General features: G+C 49.9%; 2 protein-coding genes across 2 annotated transcripts in view; one reads left to right on the top strand and one right to left on the bottom strand.

The window, feature by feature from the left end:
- MGAT5 (alpha-1,6-mannosylglycoprotein 6-beta-N-acetylglucosaminyltransferase) overlaps window positions 1-15,854 on the top strand; it is a gene marked incomplete at both ends in the record, with an annotated part of 233,475 nt that extends 217,621 nt beyond the window's left edge. Inside the window, 2 exons of the mRNA XM_080689223.1 lie at window positions 9,789-9,946; window positions 15,656-15,854. Of these exons, the coding sequence (XP_080545349.1) occupies window positions 9,789-9,946; window positions 15,656-15,854 (357 nt within the window). The remainder of the gene's footprint in view (window positions 1-9,788; window positions 9,947-15,655) is intronic.
- A 7,780-nt stretch (window positions 15,855-23,634) lies between these two features.
- The window catches only part of TMEM163 (transmembrane protein 163), a gene marked incomplete at both ends in the record, with an annotated part of 229,422 nt that continues 226,825 nt past the window's right edge, over window positions 23,635-26,231 (bottom strand). The window contains 2 exons of the mRNA XM_080689011.1: window positions 23,635-23,695; window positions 25,379-25,520. Of these exons, the coding sequence (XP_080545137.1) occupies window positions 23,635-23,695; window positions 25,379-25,520 (203 nt within the window). The remainder of the gene's footprint in view (window positions 23,696-25,378; window positions 25,521-26,231) is intronic.

Here is a 26,231-nt window from a genome sequence, read left to right as displayed (position 1 = left end):
GTTTCCTGCATAATGGGACCAAGACTCACAGACTCACAGGTATGGGGCCTACAGGTAGGATCAGGAGTTAGTGCAGATCTGGTATGAGGTTGAGTGTGTGCCAAGAGCATCAGTGGGGGGGGGGGGGGCTCAGGAAGAGACAGGCGTCCCAGAGCTCAGCTACTCGTCCTCACTACCCACCCCCCTGAAGGTGTAGACAGGAGCTGCAGGACCTCCTTGGGCAGCAGGTTTGGAGACCCTCTCAGAGGCTTTTTGGAGATCTTACCTGATACTTGAATAGCCTCGGAAACCCTCTTCCTTTTTTCCTGGTTCTGCTTTCTCTTGGGAAGAATGGCTGATCACCAGGCCTGAAGGACTCTTGGTCAGGTTTATTTGAAGGCCTTTCTTTTTTTCCTCCCTAAGGCCAGTGAATCCCAGACAGTCCTTACAAGGCCTGAGTTCCTCTGTAAGCCCATACTAGGTTTCCCTTGAAGCAGGAAGATCTTGTTGCCCAAAGAGACTGTGCCCAGTGCTTCCTAATGCTAGGCCCCCCAGTCTGCCCGCCTCTACACCCCAGAGGCCTCACACCTGCCTGGCATGGAGCAGGTGCACACAACTCCTGGTTGAAAGAATTCATAATGGATGAGGTGAATATATGTGATTTTTATTTATGTGTGCTGGGAACCATGAAGCTCATCTTGGACTTCATGATTTGAAAGCACGGTACTAAAATTCTCTTCCAGAAAACACTCTAATGAAACTGCCCTTCACATCACCTCCTGGATGCAGACCTTCCTGCAGCAACACTCAGTCCACAGAAACCCAGGGATTTCTTTTCTCCTACCATCATTGTCATTGGTTGACTCTGGCGATGCGTCAGCTTGTGCGTGCTATTGTAGGGACGAGAAGATGTGAGAGGCCCAGTCCCTGCCCTCAAGTGCCTCCGGTTTCACAGTCAAGCCCACCGGCAGCACACACCACTGTAGTTTAAGCCCTCCCCTGGTGCTGCAATGAGGATGTGCTGGGACCTCACAGCCCAGCCCACAGGTTGGGGAGGGAGGGAGGGAGGAAGGGATGGAAGATGTATTTCAGGGCTTCTTGCAGGAGGTGAGTGCGTCCTGGAGGCAAGGTGGGAGGGAGGGCAGGAAGGCAGCCAGGTCAGAGTGCCAAGGCTTGAAAAGAAATTATGGTGATTTTAGGACAGTGGGTATGGAGGAAGACAGGTGAGGTGAGAGGTGAAGCTGGAGGAGGAGGCAGTGTAAAAAAGATGCTGAGGTTTGAGTGAGGAATTCCGATTAGATTCTGAGACAAGAAGCTAAAGTTTAATGGCAGAGTTAAGCATCAATGGTGCTATCAGATAGGTGTTCTAGATAAATCTTTCTAGGATTATTGTGTTTTGCCATTTCTTATTAAACATCCTCCCAGTGCTCCTAAATAGACAATAAAGGAGCCTATTTTGAGTTTATTCCAAGAATTCCACCAGACCCAGAATGATTCCCTGATGCCAGACAGAGGCCAAGACCGCACTGGCCCACAGACTGGGTCTCCTACCTCTGTTAGCTCCATGTCCCAGTATTGTAGCCCTTGGGCATCCACATATATTTTCAGCCAACAGAATATCTTCAAAGAGGCTGGGCATGGCGGTGCATGCTTGTAATCCCAGTACTTGGGAGGCTGAGACAGGAGAATTGCAGGTTTGTGACAAGCCTCAGCTACTTAGTGAGGCTCTCTGCAACATCCTGAGACCCTGTTTCGAAATAAAGAATAAAAATTAGGGCTGGTGGTGTGGCTTGGAGGGAGAATGCCCCTGGGTTCAAACCCTAATACTTCAAAAAAAAAAAAAAAAGAAAAAGAAAGAAAGAAAGAAAGAAAGAAAGAAAGAAAGGGAAGAATATCTTCAAAGAGCAGTGAGGTTGGAGTGCGGGATGCCCTGGTATGGATGGAGGAAACTGTGGCCCTGAGCAAAAGCTTCTTTAAGAACTAAGGGAGCCACTGGGCTCATTAGGCTGATCATGGCCTCAGGAGCCCCATGTGTGATCTGCAAGGGGAACACATGAACTTTCATCCCAGAATCCTTTCAAGGTTGTCCATCCTAATGACCCAAGGCAACAGGAGCCAGAGGAAACCAATTGACAGCAATTGAGAGCGCCCCAGGCTTCATTGTTCAGCCAAGCAGGCACCAGCAGGAAGCCCACCGCAGATCCACCAGCCCACTACGGGCAGCAGCGGGAAGAAGCCTGGAACTAGGAAAAGAACCTGCTCCCCTCCCTCACTCCCCCAATTTTACTATACTGCAAATGTCTATTTGGATTGCACGCACTTTGAAATGAGTCCTCTAAAGACTTTGTCTCCAGCAGTGGGGAGTTAGGCAGAAATCTTTTACAAAGGAGTTACAACCTGATTATTCCAAAACTCAGGTGTGTCCGAGCTCGTTAAGGTTTTCATTATGCGTTTCTTGAGAAAGTTGGGTATTTGCCTCCAGCCAGAGAGCAGAGGAGGTTCTTTAGAAGATTTAGCAATGTTCTCATTCATTTCTGAAAACCACACACGTACTCTTTAACCCTATTTTCTACTTGCCGCAAAGGTCGGTCATAGTCATAGGGCAGAAAAGAGCTGTGTCATTATTGTGAAAAGCATTCTGGAGAGACAGAGGGACAAAAAGTCAGTTCTAAAAGTGGCAGTGGAAACCGCTTGCGCTCCTGGGTTGCATTGCTCTCTGCGGTGTGTCCCAGGTACCGGGGCAAGCCCCTGCATGAGTCCAGGTAGCCCTGGGGTGGTGAGGGGGAGGTGACAGGTTGCAGGGATAAGGGGATAGAGGGATGGGAATTGACCAGGGGAAACAAACAGCAGGCGCTGGCTTGGGAGTCTTTGCTCTTGAAATGACTGAGATTGGTGTTTACCACCATTCCTGCTCTGGAGGCTGGGTAGGTAATGGTAAAGCACTGGATCCCAGAGTCTGGCTGCCTGAGTTCACATCCTAGTTCTGCTGCCACTGTCTTTGACTTTGGGGAAATGACCAGACCTCTTTGTGCTCTTTCCTCTCCTATAAAATTAAGATAATGCTACCTACTCTAGAATGTTGGTAGAGAACTGAGTAGATTAATACATGTTAAGGACTGAGAACAGTACCTGGCCCATGGAAGCACTTTGAAACCCCAAGCTACTTGCTGCTAGAGCGGCCCAGGAACTCACCAAGGTGTGTTTTTGAAACAGCCTCTTCAAGGTGGAATTTACAGACCATAAAATTCACTTGCTCCATGTAAGGGTGCAATTCAGTGATTATTTAGCAGATTGATAGAGATGTATATATGCCACCTTCATCTAGTTTTGGAACATTCCCATCACCCCAAAATGATACCTGTTTGCAATCAGTCTTTGCTCCTATCCCAGCCCCAGGAAAATACTGCTCTCTTCTGTTTCTGTAGGTTTGCCATTTCCAGAGATTTCTGGCCTCATTTACTTAGCATAATGTTGTTGGAGTTAATCCACATTGTAGCATGTATCTGGACTTATTGCTTAATAGTATTCCATAGTGCGGATAGACCGCAAGGAATTATCAATTCACCAAGTGATGGACATTGGGTTATTTCTGCCCCTTGCCAGTGCTTTACCATTACCTACCCAGTCTCCAGAGCAGGAATGGTGGTAAACACCAATCTCAGTCATTTCAAGAGATGACTTGCTTACTGTGATGAAAGCTGTTCTGAACATCCACACACAATGCCCATGGCACATGTATTTTCACTTCTCCTGAGTAGACTCCTAGTAGTCAAGGACTAGGAATATGATAGAAGTGTGTCGCTTCCAAGGTGCTAGAGATCAGCTATGGAGAATAGCCTCTACTGCTCAGTGCCACAGACCTTCTTTGCTGCCTTGTTGAAAACACAAATCGACATCTCCTTCTGGGATGCACCCTGGTGCTGCCTGGGGACAGAGTTCACTTCCATTTGAGGAACAGCACAGGTTCAGGATAGCAAATAACAACTGGCAACCGAGGAAGTGTAATTAATCTAGTCCACCAGTCATCAATATTTATTGAATGTTCTTTCTGTGGCAACCCTTAGATTTCCCAGCTGTTACACAGATAATAAATGTGTGCTTATCCTTTAAGGAGCTGGCTGAACATGGCCCAGACTCACCTGCATGGCCTGAAACCACCTGTCCCATCAACCACCTCCCTTTTTAATTTATTTTTGTAAATTCCTGGTCTTCCCCGTAGCTCCTGCTTCCAGACCTGAGCGTCTGAATCTGTTTCCTTGATTCCAAGCCATATGGGTTCCACAGAGATCAACTGTACCTAATAAACCAGGGACCTGGTAACTCTGTTAAGGACTTGACCAAGACTGGGTGGGGTGGAGGGTTTGTGGAGAAGACCCCATGGCAGGGTGCACTCAGCGTTCCCTCAGTGGCCTCCTGTTCCTGCACCTCTGCCTTGCTGCAAACACGTGGCCCTCCCCACTGGCCCTCCAGCCCCACTGCTAGTGCTTCTGTCCCAGAAGCATTCCCCACCCAGCCTTCCCCGGCTCTCTGAGTGTTTTTTCTAAGTAACATTTCTCTGTCCAGGACACTTTGCTCCTCAAGGGCTAGTGCTCATTTATTGAGAATGTTGCTTTTTCTCAAAAGCATCTTTCTTACTGTGGTTTCTGTTTGCCACCTGGAACTTTCTGAACACTCAAGCACATGTAATAGAAATTTGGTGACTAGTTGAAATAATTGCTAGAGAGGAATGCAGATGGTGTATGTTCAAAGTGGGCTTGTTAGCCAGATTGGAAATCACAGTGTCTATCTCATTCTGGCTACATCAATGCCTCATTGGCATCAGTGCCTCATTGGGTTGGAATAGTCTCCTTTTCTACATCTGCTACTATCAAAGTCCCAGGATGCCAAAACCACTTAGTGCAGTTCAACAGCCTTTTAATAATTGAGCACCAATTATCTGCAAAGCACCATATTAATAGTAAGCCACAAACTTCTATGCAGACCACAGAACCCTACGACTGCTATGCAGCCTCCTGGAAGCCTTTTCTGATTGCTACCACCACCAGTCTTCTGGTGGGGAGGGGGAGTTGATGCTCTCCCTCCTCCAGTGGCTTCTGTGTCCTGCAAGGGCATCTGCTTTATACTGTTTGGTCATTTTAAGTGTCGGCCTCTCTTACTGGATTGTGCACTGAACCTCAGAGCCCAGGGACGGGGTCTCTTTCGTGTTTGCATTTCTAACACCCAGCATAAGGCTCCAGTAGCCATCTGTAAAGTTGTGAATGAAGGCAAGCTTTTCTGCCTCTGAGCAAGTATGTGTTGAATGAATGAGTGCATCCAGTGAGGGGCTGCGGCCACCTGGTTGCCATATCACCCCGCACTGCAGGTGAATGCAGCAGGTCTCCAGCTTCCTGTGGGTGCCCAGTAGTCGTGGAAGCCATGGTGACAGGGGCGTCCTTTTCACCTGTGCCCTGCAGGCAGCTAGACGCAGAGGTGGCTCTCATGGGAGAATTGGCACATATAACCACCTTTGATCTCTGAATCCTGGCAGCAAGGAATGGTCCACCTGGGACCACCATCTTTAACCTCTCGGGGTACCTTCTCAGTCACCCCACTTTCATAGGAATTGTACAAGGAGTGCTAGATAGGTGATCCTGTCTCCATTTTATGTCAGAGCAGGCAGGCTTGAGAGACATAAAGCCCCCCACATTGTAAAGCTGGGGCCAGAACCACAGTCCAGGCCCGGCCCAGACCCCTCCTGCCTTACCTCCTGTCCTTCTTGCAGAGACAACCTGAAGGTTGCCTCAATTTTATCACCTTCAGGTTTTGCAACTGGTTTCCCAAGCTTTAAGAAGGTCCTGCTGCTATTTGGCTATCCTGATCCTCTTGGCCCCCAAAGCAGACTCCTGGGAGGATACCAGGCCACCCTCCTGGTGAGCAGCAGCAGGGTGACTAGAGCCCACCCATGCATGCGCAGAGCTGAGCACACCTGCTCCAGGGACCCAGACAGGGCAGCCACTGTAGTTCACAAAGAAATGAACAAGCCAAGCACATCAGCGCCCCCAGCATGGCTTTACGGCCATCTCCCGTTATCTACGCCTTGTGGTGCCCTCCTTTCCTGCTTGGGACAGGGTACAGGACATCTGGTCATCCAGGTATGGTCCAGTTTGTGTAGGTAGGTGTCTTTGATAAGATGTCCCCAAAATCTGTATGGGGTAAAGGCAGCTCACCCAAAAGAAGTGTTGTGGAGTACCCACTGTTGGCCGCCATTCCGTCAGCCACTGTTCTTACATTCTGTTAGTACCACCCTGTGTAAAGTAGCAGGACGTCAGACCAGACAGCAATGTGCCCCAGGTGCCATGGTGATGTGGCCAGGCTTCGCTTTGAGGCACATGCCTTAGCCACATCACCTCCTCTGAACACACCTGAGTCCATTCTCTAACTTCAGCTTTAGCCTTGTACAAGGCCGAGAATGAGTAAGAAATAGTTTCCTAATTTTCCCCAAGCTCAACGGGTACAGACATACTACCCTTGGCTCTGCTCCACAGGTATCTAGGTAGAGACGTGTCAGTTTTCTTACCAGCCATAAAAGCTAGAATCCAAGCTCTGGCCTTTGTGGGTTTTCATCATCCAGGCCTAATCCAGGTGTGTTAGTCAGCTTCTCAGTACTATAGCAAACACTTGAGATGATCAACTTATAAATAAAAGAGGTTATTTGGGCTCACAGTTGTAGAGGTTGCAGTCCATAACTGGCTGGCCCTGCTGCTTTAGGCATGTGGCAGCACATCGTGGTGGCAGTGTGCAACCAAACAAGACTGCTCACCTCATGGCCAGGAAGTGAAAGGGGACAAGATAGGCCCAGGGCTTCAAGTCACCTTCAAGAGCATGGCCCCAGTGACCCACAGACTTCGATAAGACCCACCTCCCCAAGGCCCCGCCACCTCCAGCAGTGTGCAGGCTCACATGCAGCTTCTAACCACCGGCTTTAGGGTAACACCCAGATCTGAAGCATAGCTCCAGGGTTGGGCCAGTCTAAATCCAAGATGTAGAAACAGACTCACCTTGCCTCTTCTGACACAGATATGACCTGAATAGATTTCCTGGTTGCGTGCCTGTCCTGTACAGTCACGCAGCAGGCTTTGGTGTCTTCTGGATTTTAACTATCTTTACTATTATTTTTAAAGGCTACTGTAGAAATTATTCATTTATTTCTAAGAAACTGTAAGCCAAGGTGCTTGCATTCGCCAGCCAAAAAAACTTATCTTTAACCTTTTCCAAAGACCTGTGTGTCTTAGCACTAATCACCAGATACTCCCTTGGTCATCGTGTGTGTTCATTCTTCCTAGCTGATGACAGTCACCTGGTAGGGTGACCAAGGTATCAAAATGCAAGGTTTCTACAGGCTGCCACAGAAAAGAGCAGTAGCTTCCAGTGGACACTAGGTCGCCATCAAGGGTACCCCAGTCCCTGCAGTCATGCCATCACCCTTAGTGACAGTATCCAGACCCTCATTACCCTGCTGCCTGTGGCTTGGCAAGGGCATGGACATGCTCAAAACCATTATGCATGTCAGAGTCAGATGGGCCTTCCTGCCCACAGGACGCTGCCCACCACCCCTTACTTTCAGAAGATTGAGCTGCCTCCTAACGTCCCTACATAATCCAGCATGTTTCTATCATCTCTGAATTCTCTGACCATTGTGGTATCTTCCCTTTGCAGGAATCTTGCCTTTTTGCAGCTGATAGAAGCCTGGCTCCGTTTGCTGCCCAGTGTTGGGCAAAGCACCTCTGTTTGCTAACCACAAACTCACTGGACTCCAGGAATCATGCACCCTCATCAGCAGCTGTGATGGGGAAAACAGCAACAGCCTCCCTGACCCGTTCTAGTTGGGATTATCATTTTGCAGAAACTCAGAGAGAGGCGAGCACCAGGTGCTGCTACCTGCCAGTTGCCTTTCCCAGCAGATAACAGACTTGCCTCCTTTAAGGAGAAGGGAGGAAGAAGCAGGAACCATAGAAACCATAGGTGTCATCATCTCTGTTTTTCTGAGAAGGAAACTGAGGCTCTAAATGCTATGCATTTTGCCCAAAGTTCACATAGTAAATGGGAAGGGACAGGATGGACCTCAGCTGGCCATCTGTCTGCAGAATCTGGAAGGAGCAGGGTATCTTTGCCCAACCACAAGCAGAGCCAGAGGCCCTGCTGGACATGGCTGGTTCAGGTGCCTGTTCTTCTTGCTAGGAGACCCAGGCAGTGTGAGGGCCCTCCTGTGCCTCTCCATGTGACAAGGGTGGGAACACAGCATTTCCTCTGCATGCCCTCCTGCCTGAGATGACTAATTTCCTCATCCCCACAGAAGGGCGAGGAAATCCGAGAAAAAGGAAAATATTCCAAAAGGATGCACATTGCAAAATAAACTTCCGGAGCTCATCCCTCCGTTTTGCCTCTCAGCAGCAGCCTGAGCTGCAGATGATCTGGAAGCAGGGCACACACGTGTCCCTGTGTGGCTGTGTCCCCGCCACCAAAGGAAACACTCTAGACGTCACCTTCCCCCGCTTCTCTCACTGCAGCATGACGCAGAGATGTTTTCACACCAGTGCACAGAAACCTGCCTCTTTTGGGGGCATCTGTTTAAATACACTCTCTACTGCTTCTCTCCAATACTGCTGTGCTGTCCCAAGACATCCAGATAGGTTTCTTTGCACATGAATCCTGCTATATCTGTGGGGTGGGTTTTCTAGAAGGCAATCGTGTACCCAGGGTTCTAACTGCCACCAGGTACTCCTGAGAAATGACCCTCCCCAGACAAAGTCATCAAGCATGGCTCCTTGGCTGTCCAGCACAGTCCAGGGAGTTGGAAACTCCCTGCCTTGGTCCCATGGAGCACAAGTGAGCAGAGCCAGCACTGGGTGTCTGGGTCATGCGTTTCCAGCTCTGGTACTTTGCAAGATTATTTCAGTACATTAAGAGGAGAGCCAGGCTCCCAGGTCAGAGAGAATGGCCTTCTCCTCCCTTCTCCAGTTCTCATCCTACCCAAGCTGGCCATTCTTGGTGCTGCAAGTTCCCTCCTGGTCCTCCGCCTGCTCCTCGGTGGCCCTTAGATGCGCTGGTGTCCTCACTCCCTCTGGATCCCCAAGTGGCTGGCCCTCTCCTGCTCTAACCTCAAGCACAGGGGTGCTATGCTCCCTCATGTTCCATCTCTCTGCTTGCTGAGTTAGGGTAGCATGCCCTCCTACCTGAGATTGGCTGTCTTCAGCCAATAAGCAGAGTCCCCCCAAGGACAAGGCACCATGCCAGTTGATATCTGAGCTGCCTGCAGCTCCTTGGTGTGATCCTTCATCACACAGCATCAGAATCTTGTGACCAAAATAAAACTAGTGCGTGTGACACAGTGTCATAGTAGGTAACTATCAAATTAGGTAGGCCTCACCCTGTCTTTGAAATTAAAGAGGAAGGAAGAGAGCAGCTGGTGGGTCTGCAGATGGGCCTCTGGGGGCCGATTTTGATAGCCAGCCAGCAGTACTGGGGATGGGGATGCTCGTGAAGAGTCAACCTTGTGGGCAGGCATGGCGCTGTGTGCATTACAGGTGTTGCCTTTCAGCCGGAGGCCTCGGTGGGAGACACTGATGTTGTCCCCCCCCTGTGGTCCAGGGAGCTGATGGTTCAATGAGAATTCGAGACCCAGCCAAACTGGGTGTACCTGCCTCCCAGCTCTCCCCGCCACTGTTCTCTCCCAGCAGGGTTGGTGCCTCCAATGTCCCAGTGACTTGGCAGGGCTAGAGATACCAGTGGCATCCTTGGTCCCTCAGCTAATGGCTTCATTTTCATTTTAGGATTTCTGCCATGGGCAGGTGATGTGGCCGCCCCTCAGTGCCCTGCAGGTGAAGCTCGCCAAGCCCGGGCAGTCCTGCAAGCAGGTTTGCCAGGAGAACCAGCTCATCTGTGAGCCGTCCTTCTTCCAGCACCTCAACAAGGACAAGGACATGCTGAAGTGAGTGCCACGGGGTGTGGAGAGCTGGTGGGGGTTGGGCGGCTGCGTTAGAGCTGCTTGAGGTACTTGGTTTCAGTTTCCAGGATGGGCCTGGGGGGGCAAGACAGACGTTGGAAGGTAGCAGGTGGCAGTGTGAATTCCCTGCCCACCCCAGAGAGCAAACCCAGCACTTTTGTTTTTCAGTAACATGATCTGCCATACTGATGTATTTGGAATGTGAATGGAGGTGTTATGTTTGCATAAATAATGCCTTGTGGCCTTGGAAAGCGTGAGGATGTTCAGTTTGCCAGTGGTACACCCAAGAACAGGCAGTGGAGGTGGGCACAGAGTCTCATCCCTGAGACTCCGGGCAGCAGCCAAGTCCCTGGATGCCCCCCAGCAGCACGGGGGGGAGAGGGCAGGAGGGCATTCTTTGACCTTGGAGTAAGAAAAGAATGAGAAATAGGAGGGGGCAGCAATAAACTGCCCACTACAGATTCCAGGGGCCGCCTTTCCACCTTGAGGCCCCTTCTCCTTTTGCACCTTCTTTGGGCACCTTTGGTGTGTGGTGCATTGGACCAGAGCAGGTCTGATTGCGGGGTCCCTCTGCCGCAAGGCAGTGCAGGACCTGGAGTGCCGGTGGTCGGGGCTGCAGGCCGCAGGGGCCTCTGGTGTCACTGGGACCTTGCGTTTGGAAGTACTTGAGTGATGCCACTCGTTTCCCTTTGCATCAGCATTTTGAGTTTGGTGTCCACAGTTTCCAGATTTCCACATTTTCTGGCCTCTGCCTCCTGATCTCTCAGTGCTAATTCTGTCCTCAATCATCATCACACACCACCTTGCTCCATGTATCCCCTCGATGTCTAGCCTCCGGCCATTTTGATAGTGCTGATGGGGGGTTTTCTCCAAGCAACTTGCCTCTATATAGTAAGATGCTGCTTTCTCAACTCTAAATACTCAGCCCGGCAGTTGTACTGTCCCAGGCTTGCAAAGGATGTTCAAATAATGGAGCGGACTTGAGACTTGGGTCTCAGCTATCCCGCATTTCTGCTTGCTGTGGACTGTCCTGCAGCCAGGCCCTGAGCCAGGCACTGGCTCACTCCCCCACCCCACGCCACCATAGAGATTCACGTTTTCTTACCAAGAGCCTGGAATGAATGGTAATTTTACAATAAAGCCGTCTGAAATTAATTCTGTGAACATAAGAGTCCTACTGAATAACTTGTTCGTGCATTTGTAAATACTGATAATGTTGTAAAACTCCAGCTATCTGGCAGTCTATTGAGTGCCTCCCCAGCGTGGAGGGAATCCTGGTCCATCCATATTCATGGCCAATTAGCAATTAGCGGCTCCACAAGCCAGTGCTGCTGCTTTTTCTTCTCCCACTCAGGGCTGGTTCTCAGCTGAGCTGGAGCTCCTGTGAGTCCTAGGGTGTCTGTGACCTTTAAGAGCCACCTATCCTCCTGTGTTTGAGTTCAATAAGCCATATAAATGGAGCCCTCTGGAGCATCCTATGTCATCAGTTTGGATCAGGGAGACTCAGGCAGGATGTCTCTGAGCTCCTGTGTACACAGGAAACAGCAAAGTGCTGGAGAGACCGCCACAGAGCAGTCGTGACCCAGGTGACCTGCTAGACCAAAGGTAGAGGGGACCAAAAGGCAAAGGGCCCCAAGAAGTGCCAGAGACCCTTCCAGCATGGCCCAGTGGGGAGGATTCAGTTCCATAGAAAGGAACACAGGTTACTGTGATGCCCACTTTTTTTTTTTTTTTTTTTTTTGGTGGTGGTACTGGGGATGGAACCCAGCAGCCTTCTACCTCCAGGCTACACTCCTAGACCTATTTTATATTTTATTTGGAAACAGGGTCTCTTAAGCCAGCTGAGGCTGGCTTCAAACCTGCGCGATCCTCCTGTCTCAGCCTCCCAAGCGCGGGGATTACAAGCGTGCGCCACCGCGCCCAGCTTTGGCTAGTTCTTAAAGGTATAGCTTCTAAAATTTTAAATTAGCAGTAACCCACCACTGAAGGTGGTACCACTTAATGATTTATCAGCTACATGTTGGTAAAGCCACTGGCATTCAGGAGAGACTGTACAGTACTTCAGATTTTGAGTTTGGATCTTTGCCTAGGCAGTGGCCAGGTAGCATGATACTGTGATTCTGGGCGGTGGCAGCTCCTGGCCAGCCACATGGTCACTGAGGGGCATGGCTGATGCTCCGCACTGTGCTGCTGCTGAGCTGGCGTGCTCAGTGGGTTGCATGTAGTCAGCGCTTTCCAGCTTGCAGTGGATTTATCAGGGCACAACCCTGCCATGAGCGGAGAAGCATCGGTATTGGTTCCTGGGGTGGCTCTTTGAGAAGGAGATTCTAGGCAGTGAACTCTAGACTGTGTGTGTCTTGACACCTAAGAGAAGAGAGAAGGCCCTGGATCAGGGTGGTCCCAGGGGTTTCGTTGGGTCCTAGAGGGAGATAAGGCAGCCCAGGGTGGGAGCATGGGAGGAGCAGGCGCAGAAGGTAGGACAGCCCTGTGTGCATCCCAGCATCCTGAAGGGCCATGAGTCCTGCATCAGGGAAGGGTGGAAATTCTGTCTCCTCCCCTGGGACTAGGGTTGCTAGCCTAATAACTGTGACAGAAGAAGTGAGCAGCCCCCAAGGAAGGAAATCTTGCTCTCTTATTTTTCTTCAAAAGCTATAAATTATATACAGAGGGCTGATGGGCCATAGAAACCCCCACTCCCACCCTGTAAGGAAAGCTGGGGGTGGGGTATGAATGAGACAGACATCACAGGAACAGAGAGGCCCAGAGCACTGTCGGCACCCTGGAGAGTCAAGGAGTCTAGTAAAAACAGAACCCACACACCACTACCTCAGGCTGTGTCTCATCACAGGATGCTCTCTAGCGAGTGGCACCTCTCTGATAGCTTGCTTTTATCCTTTTTTTATTTCTTCTGTTTTTTTTTTAATCAGATTTAATCCAGGGGCATTCTACCTCTGAGCTAAACCCCTAGGCCTTTTTACTTTCTTTATTTTGAAACTAAGTCTCTGAGGGCTTTGCCAAGTTGCTAAGGCTGACCTCACACCCGGCTTCTCTAGTGACTTGTACTCATGAGTTATGCAGGATGGTAAGAGTAGCCCTTCTGGCTGCCTGGTGCTATTCGCCAATAAAAAGGAACCCTCTTCCCCCCAGTCTAAAAGATGTTCAGGCCAGCAGGTGCAGTGGACCCTTTGGAAGCTTTGGGAGGCAAGTCTTTCCGTGGCCCAGGAAATATCTGCTGTGGGGACACTTGGTGGGTGGGGGGCTCTTCCTTGACCCCTCAGGCATCTGCTGCTGCAGCCTCAATTGAGACACATATGTCCACTCACATGTGCTTGTATACGAGTAGACTGAGCCCCGGAACATGCTTCCAGGTGACCCAGGAAGGAAGCAGAGGGCTTTTTGTGACTCCTAGCATCCACCCCTCACTGTGGGTCTGAGAGGAGAGAGATATTTCCACGCCCCGGGTTAGCACACACCAGGCATATGCTCTGAGTTAAGACATAACAGGGACTGTAATCCACATATGTAAATAAAGAGCACAAGCATGAATCTGTGTCCCAGGGCCACATTCCACATGTAAACGTCTCATTCCAAACTGGCTCCAGCTACCCCTTTTTCTTTTGGTTGACCAGTTGGGTATCCTGAGAAATAACTGGTACCCCCAAAGATGGAGGAAGATGATAGTGACAGGAAGACAAAAATAAGACGGAGATTCCCCCTTGCTGTTTGGAAGCTTCCCAGGACCCTTCCTGGTCTTCATGAGCAAAGCAATATGGTGGCAATTTAAATCTGAGTAAATTCTGGGACTCATTTGTCCTTTTAGGAAATCCATGAAAATTCTCACTTCTAGCCCTGTCCCTTGATGCCCCATAACCCTCACTTGGTGCTGTCTCCCGGCTGGCCGGGGTGTGAGGGTCTTTAAGGGAACAGTGACTGCAGGGTCTCCTGAGCAGGCTCCCTGCCTGGCCTAATAGCATGTGCAGAGGACCCCGACCCCCACCCGGGGTCAGGGAGTGGAGTGCTGAGTTCCAGATGCAGAGGGACTCCAGCCTTGACCCAGCAGGAGCCAGGCCAGCAGCCTGGAAGAGCAGCAGAAGCCCCAGCAGATGTGCTGGTAATGTCCGGATTCATGCTGGCAAGAGGTGGCCGGGCCGGGTTTTGGTGGCTGGAGGAAGATGATAGTGACAGGAAGACAAAAATAAGACGGAGATTCCCCCTTGCTGTTTGGAAGAGATTCCCCCTTGCTGTTTGGAAGCTTCCCAGGGGCAGCGGGAGTTATAAGGACCCTTCCTGGTCTTCATGAGCAAAGCAATATGGTGGCAATTGATATCTGAGTAAATTCACATCGTCTGCAAGGGAGGAAGGTAGCATGCCTATCTAGTGTCTGCCAGGGCAAAGATGGTAACAACAGTTACCGTCACGTAATGGTTAGCTTTAATGACTGGAGCCAGACTGTGACAGGGGCTCTAGAAGTCCTGACTGAATTCCTGCAGTTAAGGATAACTTACCCCCATCTTGCAGAAGAGAAATCTGAGCCACAGAAAGGCTCAGCCATTTGTTCAGAGTCACACGGCTCCTAAGAAACAAAGCCAGGACTCAAACCCAAGTCTGCCCAGTCCCCCTACACCTGTTCTCAGAACCTGGCTGCAGCACTGGGCCTTGGCCTGGCTTCCATGTGGGGCCCCAGTTGCAACCTTTTTCTGGACAAGCCACAGTAGGGTGACCAGTGTACCCCAGGTGAGAAGGAAGATCTGTAGCTTTATAAGAGATAAAAGCTAATACCCTGAACAAGACATCTCCCTGCTCCCATGGCTTGGGAGGCTGAGGATACTCTGTACTCCTCAGTCTGGACTGAAGAACAGAGCCCCACAGCCCCAGTCCACAGACCGCTGAGCTGTTGGAAAGAGGCAGCAGAGGAACATGAGCCTGGGGGCCAGGCGCAGCTCACCGGCTCTGCGCATCCTCACCTTGGCTCCCTCACCTCTAGCGGGGGTTACAGGTGAGCCAGGTTATGGCAGAAGGTCACATGAATCATGGCCAAAGCCTGGGAAGTAAGTAAAGACCCCTGGAGACCCCTGGGAGAGCGCCTGATTGTCTTCTAGGGGGAGACTAAGATACAGAGTAGGGATCTTTTTAAGCCTTTCATCGAAAAGTTAAACATACTTTATAGTATATGGCTTTGCCTCAGTCTTATCTTTCAAAAGTGCCCATTGCTAGGGCATTGGTGTGCAGCCGTGTAGCCATCTTGGCTTCTCACACACACACATGCACACACGCACACACACCCACCAGGTCTATCACGCACGACCTGTTTTGTAAACTGCCCTCTGGGACGGTGCTCATGCTGGGACACGCAGCTCACATTTGGAGTTCTACTTAGAACTCCAGAAACAGAGCAGCCATGATCTATTTAGCCATTCCCCACTTGGTGGATATACGAGAAGATAAGGTCATTTCCAGTTTGCCTCCATTGCAAACAGTGCCTCACTGAGCAGCCTCAGAAACACACCCAGGCCGGCACACGCATGTCCTCCCAGAGGTGAAGAATGGCAGGTCACAGGTGGGCGCCATCTTGTTTCTGAGGCAGGAGAACCGAGTGTGGTGCCCCATTGGTTAGCAGCCAGGCCAACAAGGCTGGTGCCTTGACGGCTCTGTGCCCTGCATCTCCAACCCATATACCTTTCTCTTCCTCTTCAGGTACGAAGTGATCTGCGAAAGCTCAGAGCTGGCCAAGGACATCCTGGTGCCCTCCTTCGACCCCAAGAGCAAGCACTGCGTGTTCCAAGGGGACCTCCTGCTCTTCAGCTGTGCGGGTGCCCACCCCCGGGACCAGAGGATCTGCCCCTGCCGGGACTTTATCAAGGGCCAAGTGGCCCTCTGTAAAGACTGCCTATAGCGGCCGCCGGCTCACCCCACACTCATTCTGCTGGAAGACGTGGCTGGCTCCATGGCACAGGGCCAGGAGCAGAAGTCATTCAGGGACTCTGGCCAGAGCCTGAACTTTTTGGTCAAAGGTTTAGATTTGATGCCTCCCTGCTGTTGTTCACACCACCCAGGGAAGGTGTCACCAGAACAAAGCAGATGTCAGGCCAGGAGCCTGGCTTCTCCGTGGTACAAGAAGCATCCTTTCTGTTGTGTGAAGAGCAACTTTGAGAAGACTGTCTACACAGCTGCTCCAGGTTAAAAAGATTTAAAAAAAAAAATCTCGAGATTCATTTAAATCAAAACAAGAGGAGGAACTGAGCTGATTGGAAAGAATTTTGAATGGGAGCATCCTAAACCCATTAACTTATTTATTTGGGAGGGAGGGAGGGCAGCACAAGGGAGGAAAGGGATCGCTCACATGTTTCTTCTTTATTTCCCACCCTTAACCGCCCAGCCTCACCATGCTGCCGCTGTGCTTGGGCAGGTGCAGTGGGGCACGCCCCAGGGGCGGCGGGGACCTGGTTTCTAAAGCGGGTGGCCACAAGGTTCGCTTTGGCAACACAGGCAGGCTGTCGGGGTATTGTCATAGAGCAGACGTGCCCTGTGTGTATTCAGCAATGGCAGCTAGAGGACAGGTCACCCCTGGCAGGGGACATGCCTGTGATGTTCAGAGAGCCCAGCCAGGGACAAAAGATGGAGCTGTTTTGTAGTCAAGAGAGACCCCTTTCCTCTGTGTCCCCTCCCCACCCACCTTGGTCCTACTTTCAGGTTGGCATTCCTTTGGTAAAGAAGTGTGGGATTGCAGGACTTTGTTTGTTAGTCTGTGGTAAATCTTCCCCCTTCCCCACCATACATGCCACTGTAAGGAAGAGCATAGATGTGTGGAACCCAAAGAGCCCCCGTGGTCCTGGAGGGCTGGCTCTTCAGTCCCCAGAGAGCTGAGGTTTTGACAAGAATGAAATTATTCCTTAAGATTCAGTGGCAGGTCTGGAGCTGGGCTCCTGACAGCTAAGTCCCCTCTGATGTCTGATATCACTGAAGTCTGGGAAATAGGCTCACGGTGAACTTGATGTTCTTCCGGGGAGCTGAGGCAGCTCAGGCTGGATGCCAGCAGCCATGGCTTGCAAGGGGCAGGAGCCTGGGGCTGGCTTTACTCCAGGCACAGTTATTCTAAGAAGGCTGGGCAGCCCCCTAAGGGAGCCATCGGTGAGATGGCCAGGTCAGCCGCATCCGACCCCACCTCCCAACCCCTGGGCTTCCTTGCACTGCTTAGAAGTGTGTGCATTTTTGGTGAAGCCCCTGACATCCACATGCTGATGAGAGTGAGCCCTGTTCCTTTTGATGGGAACTGTGAATGTTATCCACCAATTCCCCTGAGCAGCAGGGAGTCTAGGGGAGGTAGGTGGAGCCCCTGCCAGGCAGAACAGCTGGGCAAGGCTGCTGACTGGGTGGGCCTCCAGGAAGTGAGGGAAGGAAGAACCCTGCTTGGTGGGGACCAGTAGGAGCATGGGCCTTTAAGTTAGGGAAGCTGGATCTGCCTGCTTCTCAATTTCCACTCTTGTGCATAAGTAATACCAAATGCCCAGCCAGCCTTTTTTTTTTCTTCTTCTTCACTTAGTCCCTTAGATGACTGCTCAATGGGTCTGAAATGTGCCTCTACTTGTAAAGATAGAGATGGGTAGCCAAGGTCTCCACCTCTCATGTGACCTCTGGGCACATCTGCCAGGGCACATCTGATGGGATGGCCACTGCCTGAGCACTCCACAGGGGCCTCTTGAGACCTGGCTGGGAATTGTTTCTGCCTGGCCCCAGCAGCAAGAATGGAAATCCAAAGGAAACCTAGCTCATGAAGTGTGTGTGTATTCCTTTCTGTAAACTTTGCAAGGGCAGTTTCCTGCTCTAGGCATGCTCACTGTTAGGAAGGGCCTTTTCTCTGTGTGTGGGCCTCTTGGCTATACCCTAGGAGCGAGGGTTTGCTTGGGTTCCCAGACCTGCAATTCCTGGGCTGGCTCTGCCCTCTGCTGGGCTTTTCTGAAAACTTCCCAACCTAAAGATGGCAGTGTAGACAGTTGACCAGCAGAGGGGCCTTGTGAGCCAGATTGATCTCCCAGGCTGGGCTAAGTCAACTGGCTCAAAAGAGCTGTTTAAACTAGCTTAGGAATTCAGAAAGCAAGGAGCCTGCTGAAGCTTCACGGATCATTTGCCGGCTGTCCCTGAGGTCAGGACCTCTCAGCCATCCTGTTCTTCTTTTGAAATCAAGACCTCAAGCTCAGATAGTCCTAAAGAGCACTTTTTCCTTTTAAAAATTCCTCTTATTTCTTCCAGTCTAGTCTTAAATAGAAGTAAGCCTGGGTCCACATGCTGGGGCTGCTGCCCTTAAGGCAAACAAACCCACACTCCTGTTGTTAAGGGCATTATCGATTTGATAACGCCTGAATGTATGGCAGCTCCCAGGCCCACGGGGACTTAGACCAGATACGTGAGTGATCCTCTGGGAAGACTAGGGAAGAGCTCCCATCTTCCAGATGTGAACAAAAGAGAGGAAGGTGCCTCCAATAATGTGAGCTGGGCACCTGCTATGGTTTTGCCATTGCTGATTTTTATAGAAACCTAAACTAATTTTGAACTGACAACTATTCCACCAGAAAGGAAATCTAAAATCAGGATGAATGTTTTCCTTGCTGTAATCATATCTTGCCTGGCCTTTTGAGTTATTTCCCCCATTGTGATTTGAGGGGAAAACATTTATCTAATTTATTAAGAGAGGAAGCTTTCCTTTGTAAGGTAAACACTTTTCCAGAGTAAAACCTCCTGCAAGGGAAAACATACTTCTTTGAATGCCAGTAAACACCTCATTGATTTCTTGTATGCAATTTGATTTGCACATGTACAAATGGAGTCGCCTTATGCATTTTTGTTTTGATAGGGGGTTTGTCGCTGCTTATTACAGTTTGCTTTTATGTGTTTGCCATGTGTTTGGAAATGTTGGAGTCTGTTTCTTTGGTAATCTCTGTTTTCCTCATGTGCCTCTTCACTTTTCTTTGGGGTTGGTTTTTTGAGTTTGGGTGCTGTCGAGGGTTCTGGCAGATTGCTTCAGTTTGGGGACAGGACACCTTCAAGCTGGACACCAGAATGCCCCCAAGGACATAGCGTGTGTTGTACCCGACCACCCCCCGGGACTGAAGCCGTGAGAGCGCTAAGGGCTGGATTCCTCCAGACTCTGCTGTATCTCTGCGTCTGTCTTGGGACTGCCAGCTGCCAGGGAACCCGCAGGCCTGAGCTCCTGGCACTTGCTGAGGTGTGGCCCAGGTAGAATGCCCAGCCCTAGGTGGGGAGCTACACTGAGCCCGTTACAAGCAGAAGCCCAGAAATACTTCAGCTGGTTAGCAGCATGAAGAGAAAAGGCTGTGTGACCCTTTTTGTTTCCTTGGTGGGTGAATGCAGGATTTACCGGAGGCGAATGATTCTTCCCCCCGGGGTAGAGCTGCAGGACATTCACTGGCACTGAAGGCACTGATGTAAAGCTGTGTGTTGTTTAGTGTGGGTATGTGCTTTCTAGACCAGACCAAGGTGGTTCGCCTAGACTGTGTTCTGTAATTAGACACTGCTACCCTCTCCTGTGCACCCCAATATTTTTTATTACTATACTGGGGATTGAACCCAGGGTCTCACGCATGCTGTGCAATGCAAGCGTTCTACCACTGAGCTACATCCTCAGCCTTTTCTTTTTCTTTTTTTTTTTTTTCCTTCTTTTTGAGACAGGGTCTCGCTAAGTTGCCCAGGCTGGCCTCGAACTTGCGATCCTCCTGCCTCAGCCTCCTAAGTAGCTGAGATTACAGGCGTGCACCATTGCACCCAGCTCCAAAACTTCTTGATTTAAAAAAAAAGTCTATTTTGTTAACGACAGGCTCTGTTGTATGTGTTACTACCCTAAGCCTGGATTGTTTTATTTATTTGAAAATATTTTAATTTCCATATTGGCTTTATTCTAACCCCATCTGTCCCTATGGGGCTGCAGAGCATCTTCATGTGACTGGATGGGTGGACATAAGTAGGTTCATACTTATTTGGGAAGCTGGCAGTTCTGTAAAGCTGAGGATGAGTTCCTTTCATTCTTGTTGGCTTCAACAAAAAGGTGGAACACCAAGTTTTTACGTATAGCAAAAGACCAAATTAGCTGTATAGTCTTGGATGCAGAAAAAAAAATTACCCTAGCTTTCTTAGCACTTAGGGTTTTGTGAGGATTCAATGTTTAGCACAGTGCCTGACACATAGTAAGCTCTAGTAAATGTTAAATATTGTTATTACTAGCATTTCATAAAACCCGAGAAATAAAGAGCTGAGCTCACTCCCTCTCTGTTGGTTCAAAATAATACCTACATGAAAATATTACTCCAAGTTGACTGTTGTAGGAGTTCCTGGTTTAGAGTGTCCGAGTTCTGCGCCTACCCTGGTAGTTGACATTTCACTGTATTCCTGAACGCACCGAGTGATTTGAAAGTATACCAGACCAGCCCCCAATGAAACAAGGTGGCAAGATTTTGTTATTTGGAGTTGAAAAGGGTAAAGGTGACCTTTGGCCACGTACTGGACCTCACCCCACTGATATCTTCTGGAACATTCCAGGAGTTTCTTGGAGGAACTTTTTGAGCTAGAAATCAAAAGGAGTTCACTGAAGACTACACCCCTTGAATTAAAGACAATTCTATTCCTCTGCAATGCAATAGTAGAGACTTTTCTATGTTAATTAAGGGGGAAGGAATGACAACTGGAACTTATACATTCCCCAGGAAGTCCCCTTTGCCAACCCCTGCTGGCCAGGGGGCCCTAACAGGCTGGTTACCTCACAAGTTTCCATTAAATCAGTTCATTCCAGGGCTTGGTCCCAGAGAAAGCCCGCCTCCCCAGGAGGGACTCCATCCCCACCCCAGCCCAGATGGGGACGAGGACTTTGGCCTCCTTCAGAACAGTTCTCAGAAGCTGTTCACTCAGGCTTTAATCGTATATTCCCAAAACACTTAAATTTATCCGTTTGGTTTGGGGAGGGATTTAGTCTCTTATTTCCCTGGTGGATTTAAAGTTTTATCTCTTAACCTGTGTTGGCACAACTCTGGATAGATTGTGGTTGTGGGATGTGGGGAAATTTTCTGGAGTTCAGTGTCTTTTTCAAATTCCTTTGATTTCTGCTCAGCAGTCATGCAGTTCTATGGATGTGATGACTGGAATTTACCTTCTTCAGAGCCTCACTCTGGGCCCCAGATTTTGCGGCACCTTAAGACTGCCTTCACCTCCACCCCAACCCCCACTGTGGAAGAGGCAGGGCTGCTGTAGCAGGTGGGGCCTGCTCCATCTGTGGCAGAAGGGGGTGGGTGTATGGCGGTGCTGGAGGGCTGAGTGCCTCTCTGGGATAGCAGGTCAGGAACCTCAGCAATCTGTTACGTCTGCCAAAGCTGAGACAGAGCAAACATGAGAAGCATGTTGCTCACTGTCCTGCCCAAGTATTAACAGGATGATAGCGATAGTAGTTGATGCCAAAGGAGATGGTGTGTCCCTTCTACTGTAGTTGCTGTCACAACCCTGATGTTAAGCGTCTTCAAACAGATCCCGGTACAAGCAATTTCTGCTGTTCACTTCCGGGGTTAAGGCGTACAGGGTCCTGCAAATAAGGTGTTGCCGTCCAAATATACTGTACTGTACTGGCATAGAGAACACTGCTTTGTTTTCCACTGTTGTAGAGAAAACTAGGGAGAACTTTATTTTTCAATAAACTTTTCTTGTGTGACAGGTGGAAGTGTTTTGGGGTTTTTTTTTTTGGAGGGAAGGGCTGGGCATTGGGCTGTTGTCCAGTGCTATCTCATGGTTTGCAGACACACGTGGGGAAAATAGTAGGAAGGTATATTTGTGGGGTGCAAGGAGAAAGTCTTGCTACTGAGCATCCTCTCCTCACATCCCATCCCCAGGCAGCTCCTAAAAAAAACATGCCAAGGAAATGCCAAGTTCCTCAGTTGGGGAGGGCTACATCATTGTCTTCCTTGAACTTCTTCAATGTCTATTAAATACAGGGAGAAAACCTGAAAAAAAAAAAAAAAACTACCAGATCCTACAGTTCCCAAACTTACTCAAACATCTGGCCTGTAAGCGTGTGTGACCCGGGAACATTCGTGGAGGGCTGTCAGAGTGCTGTCTGAAGAAGCCACACTGTGTACTGGACCGAGGTTCCTCGGCTTCCCACCACAGACTACAGGTTGAGTGTTCCTCTACTGAATGCTTGAGTCAAGAACTGTTTCAGACTTGGGAATGTGGGGGTCATGGAATATCTGTATATACATAATGAGATGTCTTGGGGATGGGACCCAAGTCGAAACAGGTCTCACATCTATACCTAGCTGGAAGGTAATTTACTCAGTGTCTTCAGTGTACCTGTGTTATGACTTCAGTCATCACATGAGATCAGATGTCAAATGTTCCACTTGTTGGGTCTCGAAGAGTTTGGATTCGATTCAGGGGCACTTGGGATTCGGAGTGCTCAACCTGCACCTTCCCTTAACCAGCCTTGTGGTAGACAGAGCACTGCAGGCTGGAGTGGAAAGCCATGCCTCTATTCCGAGCCAGGTCAGCCTCCAACACCACCCAGTGAATGTGCAGAGGCCCCCACAAAGGTCAAGGTGTCCACTCAGGGAAAAGTGGCCCTTGCCACGCCATCCTTCAGCACAATGAAAAGCCTGCCCATGCCGGGGACTGTTGGTGCCGCTCGATGACAGCGTTCAAAGATTTGCTCCTCATGCCATACAAAACAGGTGAAGGTCTTTATTGGCCAGACACTGGTGCCTGGGCAGGCAGTACTGTGAGAGGTACAGAGCGCTGGGGGTGGGGGGGTCTACGGAATCTATACCTAACGTTACATAAGCTGAGAACATCTTGTTCCTTACGGAGGACTGAACCATCTCTCACAGACTGTAATAGGCCATGACCACTTAACAGAGCATATAGATATATGCATATACAGATTGATTATATATAATTGTTTATTACAAATAAACTATAGGTTCACATCTCTCAAAAATGGATCCTGTTTGTACACGGATGTGCGGGTTCTGGATGTACGAGAAAGGGCCGTGTGCTTATTTAGCTCGTCCATGCAAAGCTCATACATACGTCACTAAGTACTTTAAAAAATAGAATGGTCTCCGTTTGAGCACATCTGTTTAGATGTAGGATTAGTAAAACAGTATGAAACTAATGAAATATACTGATAGAAATTAGGAAGTGATACACTGATGGCTCTAGGTGTGTAAGGGGATGGGGACAGTCTTCCCTTAAAATCTGCCAGGAGAGGAGAGACCTTGGAACTAGGAGGTGGCTGGGTCCACACACAGTCCAGCGGGGTGGGCCCGGTCAGTTACTGTCTATTTCAGGCTCAGAGCACCACAGACGGGCTTCCTGCCAAGCAGAGATCTTATCCTACCCTCAGGAACTCTTTTACTCTAGAGAACAGAAAGCGTCTGTTCCAACTGCAGCTGGGGAAGCGTGTCCCCTCCCGCAGGCACAGTCTCACGTGTGTGACTGGGCAGCTGAGTGAGGGTGCAGAGCAGATCCACCCACCGGGCAGACCTCGTCCCATGACAACAGACCGCATGAAAGAAAATGTCTAAACAAGAAACTGGATGTTCCGTTGAATATTGGCACCATCTGCCTACTTGAAACCTCTCGTCGTCCTGACGGTCTTCACGGAGTGGCCCTTCCAGCCACCCTCACTCAAACATCTCATAGTGACGCGTCTGCCTCACCCTGGGCACCATGTCGATGAGGAGTCTGCAAAGGAAGACAGACATGTCACCTCCGTACCAGACCCTCCGTAGCCACTGGCCTGAGCTTGGGGAAATGCGGAGAAAACTTAACTGTTTTCCAAGAAGATTCAAAAACCAGAAAATTTGGCAGTTTTTAGTATCTTCGCAAACTTGCATTACCTCAAAAAGAACTCCTATGCCTACCAGCAGGCTACGCCTCCCTCCCCCTGCAACCAGTGATCTATGTTCTGTTTGATGGACATGGATTTGCCTACTCTAGGATGATATGATACATGGCCGCCTTTAGTAGCTTTCACTGAGCGTACTATTTAAGATTCACTAGAGTACACTAGATACCAACACTTCATTCCTTTTTATGGCTGAATAATAGTCCACTGTAGGGATCAACCACATTTGTCCATCGGGCAATGAATGGATGATTTCTACCTGCTCCTGTTATGAATAAGGCTGCTGTGGATGTTCATGAGCACGCCTGGGTGCGGATGTTTGTCTTCATTCCTCTGGGGTACACACCAAGGAGCAGAATTGCTGAGTCAAATGAAACTCCCTGTTTAATGTCTTGAAGAACTGCCGAATTCTTTTTCAAAGCACCATCTGGTGCCTTTCCACCAGGAGTGTTTGAGGGTCCCAACCCCTCTACACCCTCACCAATACTTGAAACTATCTCTGCTTTTGACTACAGCCTTCGTAGTCAAGATGGACAGAACTTAACATTTATAAGTGCATGGCCAGCTGGGTGTGGTGACACAAGTCTGTAATCCCAGTACTTGGCAGGCTGAGATGGGAGGATCTCAGGTTCAAGACCAGCGTTGGCAACTTAGTGAGACTCAGCAACCTATCAAGACTCTGTTTCAAAACAAAAAAGCAAAAAAAAAAAAAAAAAAAAAGAAAGAAAGAAAAAGGGCTGAGGGTGTAGTTTGGAGGTAGAATGGGAATACCTCTGGATTAAATTTCCAATCCCACAAAAAAGAAAGAAAGAAAAGATAAAAACAAGTCCATGGCCTTTCAGAAATAGTTCTCTCAAAGGCTGATTGCAGCCTGGATGCAGAGCCAGCCGGACCCCCATGCCAAAGCTGAGTTTTCCTCAGTGTGCCCCCCCCCACCTCAGAAGCCTCATCCATGAGTGGCAGCCAGGTAAAGTAGCCACCCAAAGGCGCTGGCCTGACACACCAAGAGGCCAACCCATGCAAAAGAAGCAGCACACACTTCCAGGTCAGGAAGGGTTAATGGGAGGACCATTTAGTGAATTACAAAGACACCAGACAAAAGTGAGTCCCCTGGAGGCTTAAAAGCCTCTTGTCAGAATCCCTGGCTGATGGATCAGTCCACCAAGTGAGTGATTTGGGGTACTAGGGATTGAACCCAGGGGCATTCTACCTCCAACCTACACCTCCAACCCTTTTTTTCTTAATTTGAATCAGGATCTCGCTAACATGCTCAGGCTGGCCTCAGACCTACGATCTTCCTGTCTCAGTCTCCCAAGTACTAGGACTACAGGTGTGCGCCACCACACCAGGCTCCTGTCTAGCTTCTGTGCCAGCCACTAGAATAGCCGACCCCTGGTGGGGGCTCTTCCAATCACAGGAGGCGGGCTCAGGATCTTGTCCTTAGGCCCTGGCTAGAGACGGAGATGGAAAGTGGGGCACTCCTGGCCACTGGAAAAGCCAACATGAAAGCAGGTACGTACTTGACCCCGTAGGCAAATATGGTGAGGCCGATCAGCACACCGATGCTGCCGTCCAGGTACCAGACTGATGCGTTGTGCTTGAACACTTCTGCACTCAGGAGAATGGAGAAGCCCATCACGCCACCCACGAGGGAGTTAAATCCTGCAAAAGAAGCAGAGACACTGGATGGCGGTGCCCAGAGTTCTCCCAGCCACCCAAGTGCCGGGCATGCTCCACGCTTAGGAGTATCTGTGGGAAGGAAGTTGCCTAGAAGTGCCCTCGTGGGTGACAGACACCACAGGGACACATGACTCATCAAGATCCTATTTAGAGGGCTGTCCTGGGTCATCTCAATCCCTGACTCTGAGTGCTTTTCCAACCCTTTGCCCAGGTGACACAGATTGGCAGGACATCATTGGCTCCCCCGATCCCCGTAACCACTAGAATGCAGACCATGAGCAGGACTGGAGCTTGGTTCCCTGTTCAATCCACACTGCAGTAGACCTCCAGGCCTGGCTGGCTCTGGTCTGTTGAGTGTCTGCTGGGCCGGGGCCCCAACTGGGTGTTTCACACGCAGTCTTCTCACCCCAACCCTCAGAGTAATCTAAGGATATTCCCTGCTGCAGAAGAGCAGTGTAAAGTTGTGAATTGGCTACATGGCTGGAGAAATGTCAGTAAAAACAAAACTGGAGCTAATGAATATTGACCTCCCGCACATGGTGTCCCTGGTGCCTGCAACTCGCACACACTTCCATTTGCCTGGTAGTTCCCAAAGTCCGCGCTGGACAGGCATGGCTCCGGGTGGCTATGATGTAGCCCATAGGCTTCTCACCTGCTTCAGCTTAGTGGTGGCCCCAAGAGGCTCTCCCGGCC

This window comes from Muscardinus avellanarius (assembly GCF_963383645.1).
Source record: "Muscardinus avellanarius genome assembly, chromosome: 2".
Classification (NCBI taxonomy): Eukaryota; Metazoa; Chordata; class Mammalia; order Rodentia; family Gliridae; genus Muscardinus; species Muscardinus avellanarius.
Note: the sequence above shows the minus strand (reverse complement) of the source record. Positions and strands in the feature narration are given on the sequence as shown.